Raw genomic sequence first — 22463 nt, forward strand, 5'->3', positions numbered from 1 at the left:
GTGTTGGCTTTGCTATTTAGTACAGCTTTGAGTTAAGATGGCTCCTCCCCTTTCAGCTTAATTGATTAAATTTGATTCTCCTCAGGCCCTGTAGAGTTTATTCATCACCAATTGAGAACAGTCAAGAACATCACTAACCAACAGAAAGCTTCATGTGGATCTGAAATTTTAATCTTCTTTTGCTCACTATTTTATAAGAAACACTGACAGTTTGTCCATTATAGATAGTTAATGGCATCTAAAAAGCATCTGAGTTCATAAAAAAAATATTCATTAATAATCATAACTATTCATTAATCATTTTTAGTTTAGTTTTTAGTATAGTCACTATGGTTTATTGGTAACATCATACCTAAATACAATTTGATGCAACAGTGATTTACTCATATAAATGAGTAGAAAGGAAAATATTAGTAAACTGGCAAAATGGGAGGGACTAAACAGCCCGGAAGTCACCTGTAATTGTTCAGGTACAATAAGTGGGCCTAGACATTATTGTCCCATTTTTACTCTTTTTTTGAGTTTGTGTATTTGGTGTATTTTTAATTCAATGGATGTCAATCAATCCCTGTAATGTCTGGAGATTCCATAGGGAGAGAGATTCATCAGTATATTGCCAAATGTTTTTTAGAAAGATTGAGGAACTAGAAATATTTTAGATGTATTAAGTCTCCACATCTTACAATGACTGAAACTTTTTATTTGTTCTGAGACAACACTGTAATTCTCTTAAAATCCATCCAGCTTTAAGATTATTCCAACAATAATGCATCCACAAAACCGTCACATGAAACATGGCGCTCTCTTGTGGCTGCTGGGATACAATGGAGATATAAGTGAAATTAATTATTTACCTAACACATTATACATTTAGAACAATAAAATGGGTTGATTTGCGGAATCAATTTAATTTTTAACACTTTATAGAAACACTAACAGGTACATGTAGTCACTTTTTTTTATTAAAACAAGAATTGTCAAAATTGGTTTAATACTAAAATGACTAAAACTAAACTAAAATAAAAAAAAAATGCTTAAATGAATGAAAGCAATAGAAATATATATATATATAAAAAAGAAAAAAAATCATAAAATTACTCAAACTTAAATGAAAACAAACTGAAAATATAAAATGCAAAGCTAATTAAAAATCAATACTATAATACTATAAATATAAATAAACATGCATATATATATATATATATATATATATATAAATTAATACTATAATAGCATATAATACTAAAATAACATTTGTATCATAAAGTTTGTCAATGCTGTCATATCTGTACTGTGTAAAAACGTACGCACTCTGCAGTGAATGGGTGCCGTCAGAATGAGAGTCCAAACAGCTGGTGGTTCCATTGCTGAGCAAGTGATGGATTTCTCCAAATTCAGTACATTTTCAGCAAATGTACATTTATGGGTGAACTGTTCCTTTCAGAACATGCAACAGCACCATTATGGTGGAATGTAGCATCAGTCTGCACTGCTTTATCGTAAATAACCTGATTGCAATTCAAATGAAAACACAAAGGGCCTAATGATTTGCTACGGCAAATTCTGCTCCTTCAGCTCCTCTGCAAACAGAATGGATAATGCAGTTTCACAGTGTTTTAAGACTTAAAGAACTCGATATGCTGAAAACTCTTTGGTAAACCATCATAGCTGGTGTGTCTAAGATAATGAGGTCACAAACCGTTCACAATAAACCCACACTATTGTTCACTCTAATGCAAAAGTCGAGTCTGTGATGCTCTTTGGTGCGTCTGGTTATCGAATTCAGGTGGAAATGTGGCAAGAGCTGCAAAAATACAAAATCATCCCTAATGCAACGAGAAAGCCTTTCTGATTATTATATGTAGAATACAGTTTTCACATACAATTTTAATACATATTGTAACTTATTCATAGGTTGCGTCTGCACCCTCTCGTCTTTGGCTGCATTCTAACTTGAGATGCGTTTGCTGGGTGAAACCCGTTCGTAGGGTTAAACGGTAAAATCTCAAGCAACTGCTTCGCTTGAACATGCCGCGTAACACTGGACGTGATACTTCAAACTCCCCGAGTACTCTTATATCCATCCCATGATGCAAATGGGTGAATCTCATGAAAAGAAATGAGCATTCAAACATTTTGCATAAAGAAAAGCAAACCTTTTTTTGCATTTCAGCATTATTTTAAACACATTTTGACACCAAATCTGGGCTTTTCGTGAGATTCATCCATCTGCTGAAGTTCACATGCCACGTCTTTAAACACTGTGTCCGCTATTTGCATTTTGGCTCACTAAACCTTCATGGGTAAACTAATAAAATCCGGTATAAAAGAACCACTGCAGTTCAGCGTCTCGTATTAAATAACAGAGCTGCGTCTATGTACAGCAAAATAAAAGTGCTGGGACTGACATCCGTGTAAAAGCCCACAGTGAAATCTGTGAATAATACTGGTAAAATAGAGCGATGCGCAGCGTCCTTTATACTTGCCCCGGCTCGTGTCTCGCCCCGTCACTAACACTGTGAGGAAGTGCAAGCGAAGCCACGGCTCCGGCAGGGACTGAGGGGTAGTGAGAGGCTCGTAGGCTCCTCCTCTGTGCCAGCGCTGGTCTCAGATCAGTCTGGAGTTTCTCAGGAACTGAATGAGGACTTTGTAAATGAAGGTGTACTGTGAAAGCGTCTGTACCATCATCATGCGTTGCTGCCGCAGCAAGTTCAGAACAGTCGGGACGTCCAGCATCTGTCAGGAAACATAGACACGTCAGTATTGAAACATGAGTATTTCACAGCAGTTTTCAATCCAGCCAATCCAAATTTAGAGTCTGAATTATGCGTTTTATTAGGCCTGGGCGATAAAACGGTATCGATATATATCGACGCTACACCTTCTTCGATAACGATATAAAAATGTTCGATATAGTGCACGATATATGCACATGCTATGAGTGACGCAGACAGCACACACAAACACAAACATGAGTGCTGTGCCTGCGATGAGGAGATTGTGAGTAAAGAATGAATATTAGTCGAATTTAAAATAAACTTTTTATTTGAATGCAAAAATAGTACAATCCAATGTTAGATGTGCGTCAGGGAGCGTCATCAGTGGAGCACGAGATACAGTGATGATGATGTAAGTGACGTTGAAGTTTAATGTTTTGTTAGTGTAGCCCACGAGACACGCAGTTGCTGCGTTATTCATTCAAAATATTAGAGAAATATAGTAGCTCAATGCGGGGAAGATCTTGATTAGGTTAAAACCGAAACCAAGCCATTCACACAGAACGCATATTTGTCTAGACGGACAAATACGACTGCTGCACTCACGTCTCACACAAGAGATGTATAAAAAGCCATGCAAAGTTAAAACAGTTTAAACTTTTAGAAAACACGTCACAAATTTGTGGAGGTTTTTTCCTTTTCACTGCGTCGCATATGTTTTTAAATGCAGTCTGTGAGAATGGCGCTTCGGCTCTTTGTATTAAGCAATGTATAAATACGTGATGCTGTTTTGTTCATAATTGTTTATGCAATTTACGAAATAATATTTGATTTATATGAGTTCATTTAGATGTAATGCACGTTTTTTTTTAATAGACAGTTACTTCCTTAAGTTGACAATTTAATGTGCTGCATTATTTTGCTCATTGCGCCCTCCTGTGGCCTCGGGAGACAAGCCAAAAGTTTAACCTATTTAATCTGCATATAAAACATTAGAAATGAGATGTTTAATTTTTATTTTGTTTTTGACTGTTAAAACAAAAAAAAATATTTGTTGTTTGTCTCAAAGTGAGTTAATTTAAAAATACAGTGGTTAAATAAAAACAAAAAATTATATTGGTCTGTTTTAAAAAAGGTTATAAAAAATGTCAATAATTATCGATACCGAACGATATGAAACATTATATTGTTGATCAATTTTTTAGCTATATCGCCCAGCCCTATGTTTTATAATATTAAATAAATAAGCAAAGTAAGGCAAGTTTAAAAAAAATTGTAAAGCAGATTTCACATACAGCGATAATGCAAAGTGCTTCACATAAAAATTATTTCAAAAATTGTATATGAAAAGGTTAAAAAATAAGTAAAAAATAATAGAAATAAAAATTTAAATATTTATTAATTATATATAATTACATTACATTTAATATTGAAATATAATAGTTAGAATATAATTAAATAATTAAGTCTTTAAGTTTAACTCGTGTTTCATAACATGAAGCTGTTTTCGCACTGATATCAGACTGATTCATTTATTTGCTACAAATCATTTACATAAAAAAGGTAAATAAAAAAATTATAAATATTGTATATTTTATATTATATTAAATTACACAACATTTAATATACAAGTATACTAATTAAAATATAATAAATAATTTTGAATCTTTAAGTTTGAACTCGTCTTTAATAATATGAAGCTGTTTTCACACTGATATCAGACTGATTCACTCATTCACAACAAACAATTTACACGATGATTTAAAAGTGGTATATAAAAGGTACATAAAAATAATAGAAAAAATATATAAATAAATAAGTCTTTAGGTTTGAACTAAAGTGTTTCATAATATGAAGCTGTTTTCGCACTGATATCAGATTTTTAGTAATTCATACAAATTATTAGATTTTTTTGCTCTGTTAATCACGTTTCAAATTAAGATTTAATTAAATCATTTTAATAAATTTTGAAATATTTAATTATTAAATTAATTGTAATAAATTATTTTTTTAATTAAAGTTTTGATTTGATTTGTAAGTTTCATTTCCTTCAATGGATTAATTAAAACTAGTTATTTTTAAATCAAATCTTTTTCTATTGTATTTCCAGTGAAAGTAATTAAGCCACCCCATACACCATTTATTTTTTTTTTTGATGTAAACGAGGCATTCAAGTACAGTCTGTTCAATGTCTCCGTCTTAAGATCCCCAAGTTACGTTGCAATCAGTTTTTGGAAAATTGAGAAATGGCATTTTCAGTGTTTCAGTGGCTAAATGATTGTCCCCGAGTTACGTAACAGTACCACTGTCTGTCCTTCAGCGACCATCGGCTGTGATTTCGTCACATTAAATGTGCATACTAGGTCTAAGTGCAGTACAAACCTGTCCATCAGTCACATCCTGACATCTGCAGAGAATGTTGTCATCTCTATTCCTAGCAACCGTGTGTTTGTAAGCTTAGCAGAAGTGTAACATTTCTTTCTGCCAGTGGTAAGCAGTGTATGTCCTTTACCCTGGTAACCGTGACCACTCTGCCCTGAAAAGCTGGTGAAAGGCACTAAATCTCTCATGCGTTCATGCCACTGTAAGCACAGGACATGTGTACCTCATTATGTTCCAGACAAGCTATCATGATCTCAGACAGGATGACCACACCAGTGCGTCCCACCCCTGCGCTGCAGTGCACCAGGACCGGCAGGTTTGTGTTCTTTGGATCGCTGGAGCTGTTGGTGTGTCGCCTCACGGACTGGATCTCCTCCAAGTACGCTGAGACACAGAAATAGAGCGTTTTAAAGAGCCACACCAGGCGAAAACACACAAGCTGCACAACAGAAAGAGGCCAGCTAAGGGACACGCCGCAAGAATAGTCTTCTTGAAGCTTAAAGTATATAAACATCATCAAAATACTGTTTCTTGAATCATTATAATGGTGCTGAATAACACTGTTGGGATTATCTTAAGCAAACTTAACCAGTCATGTTTTACCCCAAAATCAGAAGGGAAAAAAATATTTTTGATATTATGATGTTCATAATTATATGTTATGTTAGTTAATTATAAAACTATGTATAATGCACAACAATTTAAATCAAATCAAACAATAAGATTTTGTGACATATATATATATATATTTAATATACAGATTAATTGTTCTTTAATATGATGATGATAAAACAGAATAATTTTGCATTAAGAAAAATATGCATCATAATATACTGATTAAATATAATTGCATATATTAATGCAAAATAAAATATGTATTTAGGTATACATATTTTAGGTATATATGACCCAGAAATATGAGCCGAAGATGTTTTGTGACCCACTTTTTTTTTCTTACTGCAAATTGTTAAAGAGTTTAAGAGAATACTTTCACTTTTCTTTCTGGTTAACAAAACCAGTAGTTTGTCCAGACAGTAATGTCTTTATTTTTTCACATGCAGATCCTAACACCATTTATGATGTCCTGTGTGCCAAAAGCAGTACATTTGATATAAAGAAAGCCCTTCATTAGTGCTGTACTTACAGAGAAAGCCTTTAAAGTCCTCCGGGCAGCCGTGATCGGGCCAGTCTGTGTACTGCAGGTGCCAGACGGTTCGCTCCTGTCCCGTCAGGAGATGTTTGATCTTCAGGCCCGTTGTGGCGTAGCACCCAGAGTCTGTGCGGAAGCGCGTGGTGATCTTAAATCGCCCGTATGTAACAGTGTTGTGGCGAGAGCCCAGACGAAAAACTATGTATAATGCACAACAATTTAAATCAAATCAAACAATAAGATTTTGTGACATTACTTTTAGGCACAGTGTTAAGAAAGATCATAATGTGTGTATATATATATATATTTTTTATTTTTTTTTTGTCAATTACGGTTCGCTCCTGTCCCGTCAGGAGATGTTTGATCTTCAGGCCCGTTGTGGCGTAGCACCCAGAGTCTGTGCGGAAGCGCGTGGTGATCTTAAATCGCCCGTATGTAACAGTGTTGTGGCGAGAGCCCAGACGAGGCCAATAGCGGAAACTCTTCTCACGACCCCCTTCCTGCAGGACGGGACACAAAACAATGACTTACACATCAGATTCAAGAGTGACACTATATAACAACCACTTAATGTGCATACAGAGATCTTTTCATTTTCACCTCCTCTGCTGTAACCATTGCGATGATGGCGACTCCTTGTTCCCAAACCATCTGCCAGAAGTCTTGGCAGGTGCTTGAGAGCGGACCCTGAGACGCGATATAACTCCACTCTTTACCTCTGACCGTAACCTGATGAATAAAGCAGCAGAAATCACAATATGAAGGCTGATTAATCTGATATAAAGCTGCAAGCAGAGCAATTATTGGTGTTCAAGCGCTTGTATGTTCAAGCGCATGCATAAAAAAATATTATGTATAATTTAGCAAGCCCAAATGAACCTAAATCAGAACTAAAAATTTAGGTAAATTAGAATAGAAATCTAAAATTTTACTTTTATACCCGTCCTATGCCTGATTTCCATAAAATGTTGCATGCTTCTTTTGGACCACAAGATGCATGTTCTTACCTAATTTTATGAAGTTCAACTGTTTCGTTTAGAATTCTTTGAAAGATTATGCACATTTTTATGTCAGATCTCTACGATTATGGTTTGATGTTGCATGATCAGGCATAATAATAATAATATTATTAAGAATAAGAATAGATTTTTAACTTATAATTGTACATTTCTTCTTTCAAATAAATTTAATTTATTATTTTACATATTTATATTATATTAACAATTATTTTATTTCTGAGTTCAACGTGTTTCAATAGTAATAATAATAATAATATTAATGATAATACATTTTTAACTCATAATTGTATTTTTCTTATCCCAAATAAATTAAATAATTCATTATTTTATATATATTTATATTTTGTATTTTTGTTTTTTATACTCTAGTTCAATGTGGTTCAAAAAGTATTATTATCCCTAACTGTATTATAACAAACAATTTTAGGGCATAATAATAATAATAACAATAATAATAATAATAATAATAATTATTATTATTATAAAACTTATTAATAATAATAATTATTATTATTACTATCAAACTTATTACAAGATAACTTATTTCCAAGATTACAGTTTTATCTACACGGTGTGTTTTGGGGCACAATATTAATAATATTGTTATTAATAATAATCTTAATAAATTAAGTTTATAAGTTATTATTATAATAAGTCTTTTTCTCTATAAGTCTAATAAGTCTCTAAATATCCATGCATGATGTTGTGGTCACAGATCTACAGCTCACCCTGATGTGCGAGGCGTTGATGTAGCCCGTGTTGTTCTCTTTGGTGGGCACCAGCTCCACACGCGTGTCGTCGTAGGGCAGGACGTCCTGGAAGCGGTTCCTGTCGCTGTTCTCGGGCATCTGAGCGATAGTGCACTCGCAGTTGGGCCGCTTCTTGGGCACATGCTCGTACTCGGTGAACACCATCCCCTGCTCCATGCGCTGCTCCAGTGCTTTACACTGCAGGAAACACACAGGACGTGAGGCTCTGCTCATCCAGAACCGCCTACAACACTCTTACAGTGAGCGCAGACGTATTTAAAAAAACTGAGTTGACTGGCTCTCAAAATTCCCCACCTGAAAAGCCAATTAGTATTTTAGTTGCTGCACCACATTAATAAACAATCTGCCCTCAACAGTATTTGTCAAGTATGGTATCAGTTTATACTCCTACGAGATCTCTGAGGTCCGAAAATCAACACCTCCTTTGTTTTACTAGGACAAAATACAAACACAGCCTTTTCGCGAGCCAGTCCAAAACTGTGGAATGACCTCCCTCATACTATTAGATCTGGTAACTCACTACCGGTTTTCAAAGTTATGTTAAAAGCACATCTTTTAAAGACTAATGAGGAGTTGTTGTGATGCAGGTTTAGTTATTTTAAATTGTGCCCATGTTGTTATGTGATTTGTGTTGTTATCTGTGACAATGTTTGTTTTTCATGTAATTTTATTGTGATATTGTGAAGCACTTTGGGCAACCTGGTGTTGTATTAAACTGTGCTATATAAATAAACAAACAAACCGAGCTGCTGCTTGATGCAATAATGATTAATTAAAACTAGATGTTATATTTCATAGTTTTGATTGATTTCATGAATTAATAATAACTGTAATAATAATAATAAATACATTAACATATTTAAAAATATAACTGAATATTTAACACATTTTTTAAATATTAGAAAATAAATAATAATTTATAATATAATTTTTATAAATGTATATTATTGTATACACTTATAACAACAACAATAAATAATAATGTTTTAATATATTCTAAAATATTTAAAACACAAAAATAGTAGAAATATAAATATTAATATTATATATGCAATAATATTTTTGATGACCAACAAATTTTACTATTAATAACACTTACAATAATAAAAGTAATAATTATGTAATAATACAATAATATATTTAAATAATATATTGCAGAAGTGTAAACAATAATAATGATTTTATATATATATATATCAGAATATTTAGAACACATTTTAAAAATATTAGAAACATAAATATTATATATTACACTAATAACAATCATAAAAATGTTCTAATACAGTAATATATTTAAATAATATATTACAGACGTGTATATATATATATATGCATATGCACACACATACACATACATATACATACACACATTTTTGATGTCTTCACTATAAATGTTATAATTATTAAATACATTAATACATTTAAAACAGATTTCAGTTTTTTTAATATTAGAAATATATAAATAAATTCAATATATGTATTTATTAAACGGACTAATACTTTAAAATTTTTATAAAAAATGGGAAAAATATCAATAATCAAAACTGTGCATATCCAAGTCTGGTTCACCCAACATCACTGACCATTTAAAAAAAACTAAACAAACACTTTAGTCAACCACTAACTACTATTTCATCAACCAGAAAGCAGTACTCACCCGCTCGTCATTAGACGCGTTCTCCGGGTCGTCCTTCCCTTCATCGGGCAGAGGCATTCTGGACAGGGTCAGACCATTGAGAGCCGCCATCTTCAGGGGACCCACCTTCTTGACCTCAGAGCGTCCTTTCTTCATACCCTTCATCCCCGGAGCGAGCGATGGAGAGAGACAGAGAGAGAAACAGAGTCTGAGGATCAGCGTCTGAGAGACACAGTGGAGCAGAGCCACAGAATGCAGCCGTTCGGGTCTGACGGCATTCTTCATGTCACACGTATAAAGTCAAGTGCTCGGCCTCACCTGGTGTACAAACACCTACTCTACATGCAGACGAAATGAAAATAAAAGCAACACCAGCTGGATCAAGTGCAATCACAAATCAGTTTGCATTTCCTTTCACAACTGAGCTGAACCGATCATTTCTATATCTGTGAATAAGGTCTCTGACTTATTGATAAAAGAGCAGCATGAATATTCTGCTAAACATCTTTTTTTATGCTCCACATGTTAAAGTTGAGTAAATTACCGAACTCTTATTTTGAGGTTATTTTAAATAAAGAACTAAGTGTATGAAAAAAAAAAAAGTGCATTACAAATAAAATGTTATTTTTACTGCATTAATACCAAAACTCAATAAATTACTACAGACGGGTGGCAGGAATCAGTGTTATTTTTGTATTATGTAAATACTATTATAATTTGATATAATTATTAATACTTAATAATCATAACATTATAATTATTAATATTTTAAATTAGTCTTTATTTTTATATTGTCTTTTATTTTAATTGTCAAGTTTTTTTTGTTTTTGTCATACCTTATACATATATATATACACACATACATACAAATTAATTTATTTATATATTTCTAAAATATATATTACTTTTAGCTTTAGTTAAGTATAACTAAAATGGGATATTAATGGAATGAGGAGGTAGCATTTAGTTCCTGGTTAAACCTCATTAGAAGAGACGGTGCAGCTAATTGTGGCGCTTCTCTTTAGTGAACACCTGAAAATGCTTACATAAATGACTTAATGACCTCATCTGGGTGGCTACACAAAATAATGGTGCCTTACATTGTGCTTATTCTGCTTTGGGCCAGTTAAAACCGTGCAACTTTGCGTTTAAAAGCACCTCTCGCTTTCCACGTGACGCGTGGAGTATCCCAGAGTAAAAATTTCACTAAAGCAGACTAAACTGAAAAAAATATAAGAGGAAATTAATTACAAATTTGTATAAATGATATGTAATATATCAATATTTTTTTTTACATTAAAATGCAAAGCATAATATTAATAATAATAATAATAATAATTATTATTATTATCATTATTTTAACTCATAAAACGCTGTATATATTATTTTTGTAAATTACAATTCTGTTAAATACTTTTTTTATAATTATAATTTTAATAAAAATGTTATAATAATTTTAAGTTTTTTTAAGTAATTTAAAGTTACAGTAATATTTATTTTTTGTATATTTTATCTTATATTTTCCAGTTTTAGTATTTTTTGTGATTCTGATTCAATTCTGATCTTTAAGTGAAGTTCATGAACTTTTTTGTCCGACGAACTCGAAACCTTTTAAACAACAACAACAACAACAACAACAACAACAACAACAACAACAACAACAACAACAACAACAACAACAACAACAACAACAACAACAACAACAACAACAACAACAACAACAACAACAACAACAACAACAACAACAACAACAACAACAACAACAACAACAACAACAACAACAACAACAACAACAACAACAACAACAACAACAACAACAACAACAACAACAACAACAACAACAACAACAACAACAACAACAACAACAACAACAACAACAACAACAACAACAACAACAACAACAACAATTATTTTTAATTATAAAAATGCTGAATACATTACTTTAGTAAATTACAATTCTACTGTTAAATACACAATTTTAGAATTATAATTTTATTTTATTAGTACATTACAATTCTACTGTTAAATACACAATTTTAGAATTATAATTTTATTTTATAAAAATATACATTATTATAATCATTTTATTTTACACTACAGGTTACAATAATATTTATGTCTAATATTTTGTCTTTTTTTTTTTTTCACGATTCTGATTCAATTCTGATCTTTAAGTGAAGTGATTAATCTTTTAAATTAGAGTTTTATTTTGACTTTGTAGCTGGACTTTAAAGTAGATTTAAAGCTTTAAAATAATATTAATAATAATAATAATTTTAAATATTTATAAAAATGCAGAATACATTACTTTTGCAAATTACAATTCTACTGCTTAATATAAAATTATTTTACAATTATAATTTATTTAGCACTTCATTACAAGAATATGCATTAGGGTTGCAAAGGGGTGGAACATTTCCAGTAAATTTCCGTAAACTCCAAAAATTCCTGGAATATTCCAAAAATCCTGGAATGTTTCCAAAATATCTGGAATGTTTCCGAAATTTACTGGAAATTTTCCACCTTTTTGCAACCCTAATATGCATGTCTTTATATTTTTTACTTTCAAACATTCAAACTCTCAAGCTTTTAACATTATGTGAATGTGCAAAAAAAACTCAACTTAGTGTACGTTGCATTCCCAAATGCATGTTTAACTGATTCTGATTCAGTTCTGATCTTCAAGTGAACTTACCGCTGGTGGAAGACCATCGATGTTCCTTCTGGCAGGTGGCACGTCAGAGACGGGTCTCTTATAGACGTCCCTCTTCTGTCTCAAGCGTCCCTGTCCGCTCAGATTCCCCTCTGACACCGAGGGCACCATGTGTCCGGGCTCTCGCAGAGGCGGCAGCTGCCCCATGTCCTCTGGTTTGCGGATGATGGAATGGGGCTGGTACGCCAGAGGGCCCGTTGGGACCGTCTCCATACTGTGGCTGAACGGATAAGCAGGCGGATCTACGAGGGGCCGTCCCATCGGCGTCATGTGATGCTCGGGACCGCCCACAGCATCCTGAGACTGTGGTGTGTGTCGTCCGCTGTCGTCTTCGAACTCTTCTTCCTCACCGCTGCTGTGCACTAGCATCGTGGCGTCGGACAGGGATTTTTTGTGCCCGTAGATGACATCCTCCTTCATGACCGCATCCTCGGGCTTCGTGACCTCCAGGACGACGTTGATGTCGGAGCCGGATGCTGTAGGTGGCATCGCCTGGGCAACAGGGGGCGGGGTCTCAGCTGCTGATGCGGATGCCTGGGTAGTTGATGCAAAAAATGTAAATAAATAATAAAATCAATAATACATTTTCTTAAATATAGTTAATTTAGTATCTGAGATTATTGCTAATAATTATATAAGAATTAACTATAAGCATTCTTAATTAAATATGTTATTAGATAATTAGCAAAATGCTGTTGAAAAGAGCTTTAAATGCATAACATGAAGATGAAGATGCACATACATGGGTGGTTGATGCATTAAATATTCATGAATTCATTCAAAATAGAATATAGAATCTTATATTATTAATAATTACACAGGAATTAAATAATTATGATTTTTATTTAATTCATTATATAAAGTATATATTATTAATTGGCAAAATTCTGTTTAAATGTTTATAACGTCACACCGAAGATACAGATATAAAATAAAATAAATTCTCTCAAATATAGTTTGAGCTAGAATATGCATACTGTCACATAAAATATAAATTAAATGAATTCAAAACAAATTATCTCAAATAGTTCAATCTAGAATCAGATATTATTAACTATAATTACAATTATATAAGAGGTTATTCTTAGAAGTTATATAAGAAATTATGTAAGAATCAGCAAAACTGCTGAAAATAATTTACAATGTGTATAACATCACAAATGAAAGTATATAAAAATTATATATATATATATACAATTTTATATATATTGTAATCATATAATAATGCTAATAATTATAAAATAATTTTATAATTAGTAGGATTTATATAAATATAATCATAGGATTTATCAACACACGTACTATTTAAACAATTCTCTTAAATATAATTCAATCAAGAATCACAGGTAGATATATAAATAATATATATCTATCCAACTATATATCTATGTAATTATAAAACATTAAATTATTAGGATTCCTATACAATTATTTTATATAAATCACAGAACTAACAAATGCTATTGAAAATAGGTTTAAACATTTTTAACATCACATGAATTAAATGAATTAAAAAAAAAATCTAGAATCAGAGCTTAATATACATTATAATAATATAAATATATAAGAATTAATTATAGAATTAGGATTCGTATACAGAGCCGATCCTCCCTATACGCAAAATACGCAAGCTGCGTAGGGCCCCCGAAACACCAAGGGGCCCCCTTGCTCTCAAAGATGATTTAATTTTAGTTTTGTTTTTTAATTTGGCCAGCGGTTATGAAAACATGAATCTTTTAATGGGGTGCGCTGTTGCCTTTTCTACATAACAATCAGTCAAATCATGTAATGTGAATGTCGTACAGTCTTGCACGAGATTTAAAAAAACGAGTTGAAAGCCACGAAAGAGACACTGTTTCTCAAGCGCTTTCCCCGAGCGCGATTCGAGACAGAGTGAAACACGGACAAATGCGTTTCATTCATTCGTTCGTTCATAACCACTCATATCCCACTCCACGGCACTGACACAGTTTTGCGTAGGGCCCCCAGAAGTCTAGGATCGGCACTGTTCGTATATAACTAAAGGTACATAAATGACAGAATAATTGAACAAACACTACTGAAAATAGTTTTAAATGTGTATAACGTATAACTTCCCAAAATGACTCACCTTCCTCTCCTTCAGCCTCATGTTCTCCAGGCCGTACGCCAGACCGGCGATCTCGATGGAGTTGCGCTTGTGCATGTGAGGCCGCCGGGTCGTGACGAGCGGTTCGCTCACTTCCTGCAGCGAGTGCGCCACAGGCAAGCTGTCCTCCTGAAAGGTCTGCACCGAGTGATGGACGCGGCGCGTGATCAGATCCGGATTGCTGCTGCTGACGTAGAGATGGCGGGACAGGTCCGGGGTGCTGTTGGCGGGTCGAGGGTGAGGGTAGGGATATGGCGGCGGCGGCCAATAAACCTGATTCCTGATGATGTTGGGCGGCGGATATTCCTGCGCCTGCTGGAGCTGGACGTTGGTAAGCTCGGGGACACTGACGGCGCCCACGACAGGTCGTCTCTCGGTGGGATAGGGGTACGGGGTGGGGCTGTGGAAGCTGTAGTTGAGGTGGAAGGGGTACTGGCCCGCGCCGTGCTCGCGGATCTCCGGCTGGCTGTACACGAGCGGGTCGGGCCGGCTGTAGGCGTAAGAGTTGCCGATGTTGAGGTTCCTCATGGAGTGGCTCTGGCGCTCGGCCGGCGGGATCATCCCGAGGTTCTTCTGCCTCATGACCGCCTCGTAATCGGGAGTGGCACGGTAGGACGGCGGGATCAGGGCGCTGTGCCGGTGGGAAGGCACGTAGTCGGGCCGCATGAGGTCACTTCCTGTGATGCTGGGGTTGGACGACATGGGCGACGGCTGCAGGTAGTGCTGCGGGTTGTTGAGGGAGCTGGTGCTCTGGGCGCTGTAAACGCTGCCGTTACGCATTCGGCCGTTGTACTCGTGCGGAGAGCGGTCCAGACTGGTCTGGGAATGGTAGTAGAAACCGTTCTGGTTGCTGATGTAAAGATTATCTGTAGGAAATACAAGAGAGGTGCATCAGTTCTTATTATTTTTGTCTTGTCTTGTTTACAAATATCTAAACTTGCTTTAATCGAGATACATTCACTTGAGAAGCAAAATGACAGTCATTCAAAGTCAGCATCATTATGATGCAAAAATATTGTAAAGTTACATTTTTATAAAAGATTTTTATAACGTTTTTGATTTACTGGCTGATTTAAATAAAAAGAATATAATAAATAAAATACAAGAATGCTTATTTTACTTAGTATTTTTGTCTTTTTCCAGTACAAACTTAAAATCAGAATAAATTAACTTGAGAAAAATGGCATAGGTTATTTTCACAAAAATTGATGACTTTTTCACCCACATTGTCCATGTTTTAATATTTATAGAAATTGTAGTTTTTGATTTACTGTCTACAATTTACCTTGTTTTAACTACAAAATATAATACATGAAATAAAATACAATAGTATTTTTAACAAACTTTTTTTTAAATCAAGATCAATTTAATTTATATTTAAATTGATATATTTATAAAAAAAAATTGTAGTATTGGACTTAATGTTTATAATTTATCTTGATTTAAATAGAAAAATACAAAAATAAAAACCAAGAATGATTTTAGTATTTTCGTCTTGTTTTCAAATACAAATATATCAACTCATAAATCAAGATACATTACCTTGAGAAGACTTAATATCTTAAGTTATGATGTTATATATTAAGTTACGTTATTTTGCTTCTTAACTAAATGTATCTTGATTTAAGAATGTTTAAATATTATATTAAATCTTCTTTTCTGAAAAATGTATCAAAATTAAGATTAAGTGTGCTTAAAACAAGAACTAATATCGATTCAGAAAAACAAACTTGTTTTCTTTGAATAAAGTTCATTTCTCTTGAGCCGCCAATTAAGCTTAAACTCACTAAATTCTGTCATTTTGCTCTTAATTTAACAATGTTTAGATGCAAAATACTAAATAAGAAAATAATTTTTTTGAGAACGGACAAAGCATTTTTGGCCTGTTGCTGATGGGACATGTTCTACCTTGTGAAGATGTGTACGGTTCGGTGTAATGGCCGTTAAAGTGCATCTGAGGTGGCATCATGTAGGGTTGCGGTTTTGGCTGCATCATAAGACAAAACAAAAGCAGCATTATTCAGCTTGACATATTAACTCTGTCCCAAACCTAGTGAGCTGCCTATCTAGACTTTGCATTTGAAGTCATACAAGTGCAAGTTTTGTTTTTTATGCTTATCATGACATTTATAAGGCTCCATTTTAGTTAGAATGCTGCCTTAAAAGGGAGCTGCCTACGTAGAGAGCAAGGTTTTGGAATAGAGCTACAGTAAATCACATTGAAAACAAATGAGATCATGAAAAGCCGACAAACTCCAGAAACGTCCTACAGAACAAGCTCCATAGCAAAACTGTTGTATAGTCATCGAATAACTGGTATAATGCTGACCAGAGACATTCTTGTAGAGGACCGTCGCCTCACTGTGTTTACTGGAGCGGGCTGCGTTTGTCTGTAATAAAACACAAAACAATAAAAGACAAGTGTGAAATAAACCAGAGAGTAATAAAGCTCAGCATTTTATTTGTCACATGCACTGCGATACTACGGTACAAAGTCAGTTGTTTGCATTTTGCACAGCATTTAATTTTTTTGCATTGTGACATTTTCATGACAACTCTCAGCCACATTCTCAATATTTAATATATATATATATATATATATATACAAAGATTGTAGCATTTGATTTACTGACTATAATTAGTCCTGATTAAAAATAAAATACTTAATGATCATAAAATAGTTAAAGTTATTTCAAATGTAATATTTCACAGTATTACTGTTTCGACTGTAATTTTGATCAAATAAATGCAGCCTTGACGAGCAGAAGAGACTTCTTTCAAAAATATCTGCATTGTCGCATTGACATTTTTATAAGAATAGGGTATATTTTTACCCACATTCTCAATATTTAACTAATCACTATGATGCTGTAATGGGAAATTATTGTAAATTTTTATATTTATTTTTTAAAAAGTAGTATTTGATTTACTGTCTATAAATTATCTTGATAAAATAAATTAAACTTGCCAAAAATGTAATGATCCAAAAAGGGCTGCATTTTATTTAAGAATTTGTAATTTTTTTTATTCGCTGTGAAATGTGACCCGAGCATGTTGTCATGTCATTCCTTTAGAGAGTTATCAGGAGTTTCCCGTCACTCTGTAGCCCATGAGAAGCTCTGAGCAGTAATGCATTGACGCCCTCGTGCAGTCAGGCTCACCCCTTGTCAGCAGGCACAGAGGGACGACATAGGTTTGGAAAACGAGGAAAAGAAAGAGAGAGAATGGACCTCTGGGAGCCCTCAGAGTTTGGGCCATCAGACAGCTCTCTGGAGACAGTAAACGGACAACGGTGAAGGAGGAGACCCACAAAACTACAGACGCACTGATGAAGCAGCCAATTACTGAATAAATTCAACTTTTTTTTCATACTTTTTTCAGCAAGGATGCAGTCAAATGATCAAAGGTAACACACACACACACACACACACACACACACACATATATATATATAAATTGTATTTAAAATAAATGCTGATCTTTTGAACTTTCTATTCTCAAAAGATGTTTCCACAAAAGTTTGAAGTAAAATAACTGTTTTTAACACTGATAATAAGAAATGTTTCTCGATACATCAGAATGATTTCTGAAGGATCATGTGACACTGAAGACTGGAGTAATGATGCTGAAAATGCAGCTTTGATCACAGGAATAAATTACATTTCACAAAATATTCAAATAAAAAACAGTTATTTTAAATTGAAATAATATTTCACTGTTTTTACAGTATTTTCGATTAAATTAATGCAGCTTTGGTGAGCAGAAGAGACAAAAACGCTAAATAATCTTACTGACCCCAAACTTTGGTTTAAATTATTTGCTAAATTATGATTTATTTATTTATTTTCTTTTTATTGTGCATATAACGTCCCGTTACACATCCATCCACCAGATCCAATCCACTAATGACTGATTGTTTAGTCACAACATTAAAAATAGTTTATTTAGGGAAATAAAAGACAAATGACGGGCATCTATAGCAGGCTTTAGATTTGTTTAAATTGTATTGGCCAAAATCAGTGCATCCGTAACACATACAACAGAAAACACACACACACACGAACTTACAGACTGCTGTTGTTAATTTTGTAAAACTTGTGCCGCGCCAGCCACATCCTGCACACGTATTTGGACGTCTCCATGTCCTCCTGAAACGGAGCCAGAACATTTTTACTGAATCAAATCAGGCCAGAACATTGACTCATGTGTCTCAGGGCCTAAATTAGTGGCGTTCCTTAGAGGCCAGCAACAAATCTATTCACTAATAGGAATGGACATTCATATAGGCATATATGTGATAGCATAACTGCAGCTTAATTGAAGTCTTTTGGCTATTTTAGGCAAAGAAAAAGAAGCATCTGAAGCATCTGACTTACGGTCTGGAACTGGATTGTGTCTTCTTTGTTGGCGAGCTCCAGGGCAAAGAAAGACTTATTATGAGTCATATTATTAATGTCATTCCACCTGCAGAAACAATGAGGAGTTGAGTCAGACCCATGACAGTAAAACACAACCTAGAAACACAATATGCTGGATGATAAACAGCCTTTTGAAGACTAGGGCAATAGTGCACGAGTAAAAGCCTTTTGACAATATCTGACACAAATCTCTATATTGATTTTTCTTGCTCTGAGGAAGGGGGAATTTTTCCCAATAGGAAGAAACCAAGTAAAATACGGAAATAAATCTAGTTACATTCATCAATGCATGTTTTGCACAGTATGTTTCACTCTATTAACACAAGAATAATCATATTCATTTATATGCTGCAAAATAAGACACTGTAATTGGTAGTAATATTACCTAAATAATATTTTTATTAAAACATTATAATATGCCATGCAAAGACTTCCTTAAACATTGTTGACTGATGCAAACATCTTTAGGAAATGTAATAGCCAAATATAAATGCATACAAAAAAATCACTGCAAAATAAAACTTAGGATTGCTAAACATAATAAATATGTCACAAATATTTAATACAAGCTGTAATGCATGCACACATACTGAAACATGAGAGGTGCTTTCCCATTTTTGTGCTTGACAAAAATCCCGTCCAGACAAGAGCCGATGATCACATCTGTGCTCTGAGCGTCCTATTTAGACACAAAGAAGAAAATCTTAAAATCCTATTTAGACACAAGGAAGAAAATCTTAAAATATAGCATCGTATAATAATTGGGGCTCTCAATGTCTTAAAATAATTAATAATTCAGCAATGGATGCTCTGCAGTGAATGGGTGCCGTCAGAATGAGAGTCCAAACAGCTGATAAAAACATCACAATAATCCACACCACTCCAGTCCATCAGTTAACATCTGGATAAGACAAAATACATTTTTCCATCTTTAACAAGTTTTTAACTTCAAACAGTTGCTTCCAGCTAAAATCCATAATCCATAATAACACTTCTCCAGTGAAAAAGTCCATCTTCTGTTGTCTCTCACATCAAAATCCAGCCACATATTTGTTTAGAGCTGTTTAAACGGTGTTTGATCTGTGAAGATTTCTCTCCTGATTCAGACCAGACCACTTTTTCACTGGAGGAAGTGTTATTAGGGACTCGCATTTTAGCCAGAAACAAAATTTACTTGTGGATTATTGTGATGTTTTTATCAGCTGTTTGGACTCTCATTCTGACGGCACCCATTCACTGCAGAGCATCCATTGCTGAGACACTGATGCAATGCTACATTTCTCCAAACCTGATGAAGAAACAAACTCATTTACATCTTGAGCATGAGTAAATTCTCTGCAATTTCTAAGATGGTGGCTTAGAAAAATAATATCACGTCTTTCTTGACAAGCAAATTCACACCAAAGTGTAAAAGCCTTTGTGATATTTATTGTTTTGGTAACATTTTTATTGCATGATGCAAAATGTGTCAGGGGAATCTATTATAAGGCAAGCTTAAAGTTTTAGAACTAAACAGTAGGAAATATATTCATGTGCATGGTTTCATGGTATTTTAGGTGCATGTATTTCACACTTTTACACTGTCAGAGCAATCACAAGCACTCTTGCATAATGAGCTGCCACCCATGAAAGGGAACATGAATTGCATGAAGAACAGCTTTTCTTTGCTGCTTTACCTTCGCTTGGACACTCTCCTCACCGTACCCCTCCATCTTCTCCACCTCCTGCATGTAGAGTAACTCCGCCTCTGGTGAGGACAGACCTCTGGGAAACAGAAAACACACACACAGCTCTGATTTGAGACACTACAGCACAAAGGTCACATTCAACAACGCACTTGTCATCTGATATCATTATCAGACATATCTGTGCTGATTCTTCCTCATGCTTATCGTGCATTACACAAACAGTGTCAGAGCACTGCAATGTGTGCGTATATTTCTTCCAAGACGATGAAAGTTTCAGCTGCATGACGTGCCATAAAGAACCGAAGAACTAGATTACATTCAGTATAGATTATTTTTTAATGCATTGCAAAAAAAAAGCTTAAGTAGAACATGGAATTAACTTTTACTGTACCTTCTGTTCATGCTGCAAAAAAGTGATGTTTTCCTCCGTATTTTTGCCTTATTTTCCAGTGCAAATGTCTAAAGTTTCTTAAGTCTTGTTTTCTGAGAAACTGATCAAAATGAAGTGAGCTTATGATTAAAACGAGAACAAAATCTGCCAATGGAATGAAAAATCAACTTGATTCAAAGGAAAATGTTCATACCACATTGACAGATATTTTTTTCTTGTTTTATGCATAAACTTACTTAATTTTGTTTAATTGTTCAGATAACATCAACTATCTTCATTTTGCATTTTATGCAAATGCATCTTGATTTAGGGCTGTTTAGATATTTGTATTGGAAAATAACAGAAATACTGAGGAAATATTAATTTTTTGTATTGTGTGCAACATGACTATGAATTTAAGACTTTCTACTCTGATTTAAGACCTTTTTAAGGCCTTAATTTGTGGAAGGAGCGAATTAAGACTTTAAAGACAAACAGAAACCCTGATAAATATATAGTTTTTATATCAACATATCAAATTTAACTCTATTTTGTTACTGAAGTTTAAATTTAAGATGAAATTAAAACATCTTTCATAATGCATAATATAGTTTAAAGACACGTACTTTTAGAAACATAAAGGCCAAATAAAACATCAAGATTTAGATGTTAATTGATTTTATATCAACAACAAAACGTGACAACTATTTCAGTATATATGTCCCAGCATAACGTGTGCCAAGCACATGCAAACCTCATCTGAAAGACCTTCTGAAACAGAACATTTGCAGGACAGCCAAGAGCGTTTATGTTGCTCTGAGCCCAAAGCTGCAAGTCTGGTCATAAGTCACGTCAGGGGTTTGACAGCTTCCTTTGAAATCCTCTAACAGGAACCATCTGAACACATCTGATAATCACGAAGCCTCCTCACTGAACCTCACATAAACTGTGGCCAACAGTTTTTCAGGCTTTTCCCATTTTGCAAATAACTACAGCCTCTCACCGGTAGTTTTGATAGAGCATGGTGACTTTTTGAGTGGCCTCTTCCACAACCCTCTCGTCCTGTATCCATGGCTGAGAAAAGCAGAGAAAGAGCGTAGAAATAATAGACTCATGAAATATCCTGCCGTCTTTATTCCTGGAATAGACAATAAAATGTTCAATGACTACATACCATTGGAAAAAGCACAATTTTTTGAAGGAATTCCTGGGAATCATATCGATTGAAGTCCCCAAGGTCGGCTGGAACCAACAGACAAACAAAAGATTAGTTTTACATTAAAAAGCCTCAATTGATTCCTCAAAGGAAGACACATGGGGCGATATATTATTATTCTTTTTTTTTTTTAACTAGATATACAATATCTGAAGATGCACATGATGCACATTCAAATCTCTAATCCTATGAGCTATGAGCAATATTAATAGAGATGAATTTGACTTTGCAAACACCAATTAAATTAGAAGTTATT

General features: G+C 34.1%; 1 protein-coding gene across 3 annotated transcripts in view; it reads right to left on the reverse strand.

Moving 5' to 3' along the window:
* Window positions 1-1397: 1397 nt before the first annotated feature.
* ptpn21 (protein tyrosine phosphatase non-receptor type 21) overlaps window positions 1398-22463 on the reverse strand; it is a 28204-nt gene continuing 7138 nt past the window's right edge. Inside the window, exons 5-22 of one of the 3 annotated variants that reach the window (XM_016474089.1) lie at window positions 22166-22233; window positions 21995-22065; window positions 20610-20697; window positions 19524-19612; window positions 18892-18979; window positions 18584-18663; window positions 17677-17784; window positions 16845-16905; window positions 16424-16502; window positions 14498-15381; window positions 12370-12921; window positions 9696-9833; window positions 7997-8215; window positions 6850-6978; window positions 6608-6749; window positions 6244-6336; window positions 5323-5483; window positions 1398-2736 (exon numbers count right to left, since the gene is read on the reverse strand). In XM_016474089.1, the coding sequence (XP_016329575.1) occupies window positions 2608-2736; window positions 5323-5483; window positions 6244-6336; window positions 6608-6749; window positions 6850-6978; window positions 7997-8215; window positions 9696-9833; window positions 12370-12921; window positions 14498-15381; window positions 16424-16502; window positions 16845-16905; window positions 17677-17784; window positions 18584-18663; window positions 18892-18979; window positions 19524-19612; window positions 20610-20697; window positions 21995-22065; window positions 22166-22233 (3179 nt within the window). In that variant the 3' untranslated portion in view covers window positions 1398-2607. Of the gene's footprint in view, window positions 2737-5322; window positions 5484-6243; window positions 6414-6607; window positions 6750-6849; window positions 6979-7996; window positions 8216-9695; window positions 9834-12369; window positions 12922-14497; window positions 15382-16423; window positions 16503-16844; window positions 16906-17676; window positions 17785-18583; window positions 18664-18891; window positions 18980-19523; window positions 19613-20609; window positions 20698-21994; window positions 22066-22165; window positions 22234-22463 lie in introns of all 3 variants that reach the window. The other 2 variants (XM_016474092.1, XM_016474090.1) reach the window with 2 other exon arrangements.

Source organism: Sinocyclocheilus anshuiensis, unplaced genomic scaffold, assembly GCF_001515605.1.
Source record: "Sinocyclocheilus anshuiensis isolate Anshui unplaced genomic scaffold, SAMN03320099.WGS_v1.1 scaffold208, whole genome shotgun sequence".
NCBI classification, from domain to species: domain Eukaryota; kingdom Metazoa; phylum Chordata; class Actinopteri; order Cypriniformes; family Cyprinidae; genus Sinocyclocheilus; species Sinocyclocheilus anshuiensis.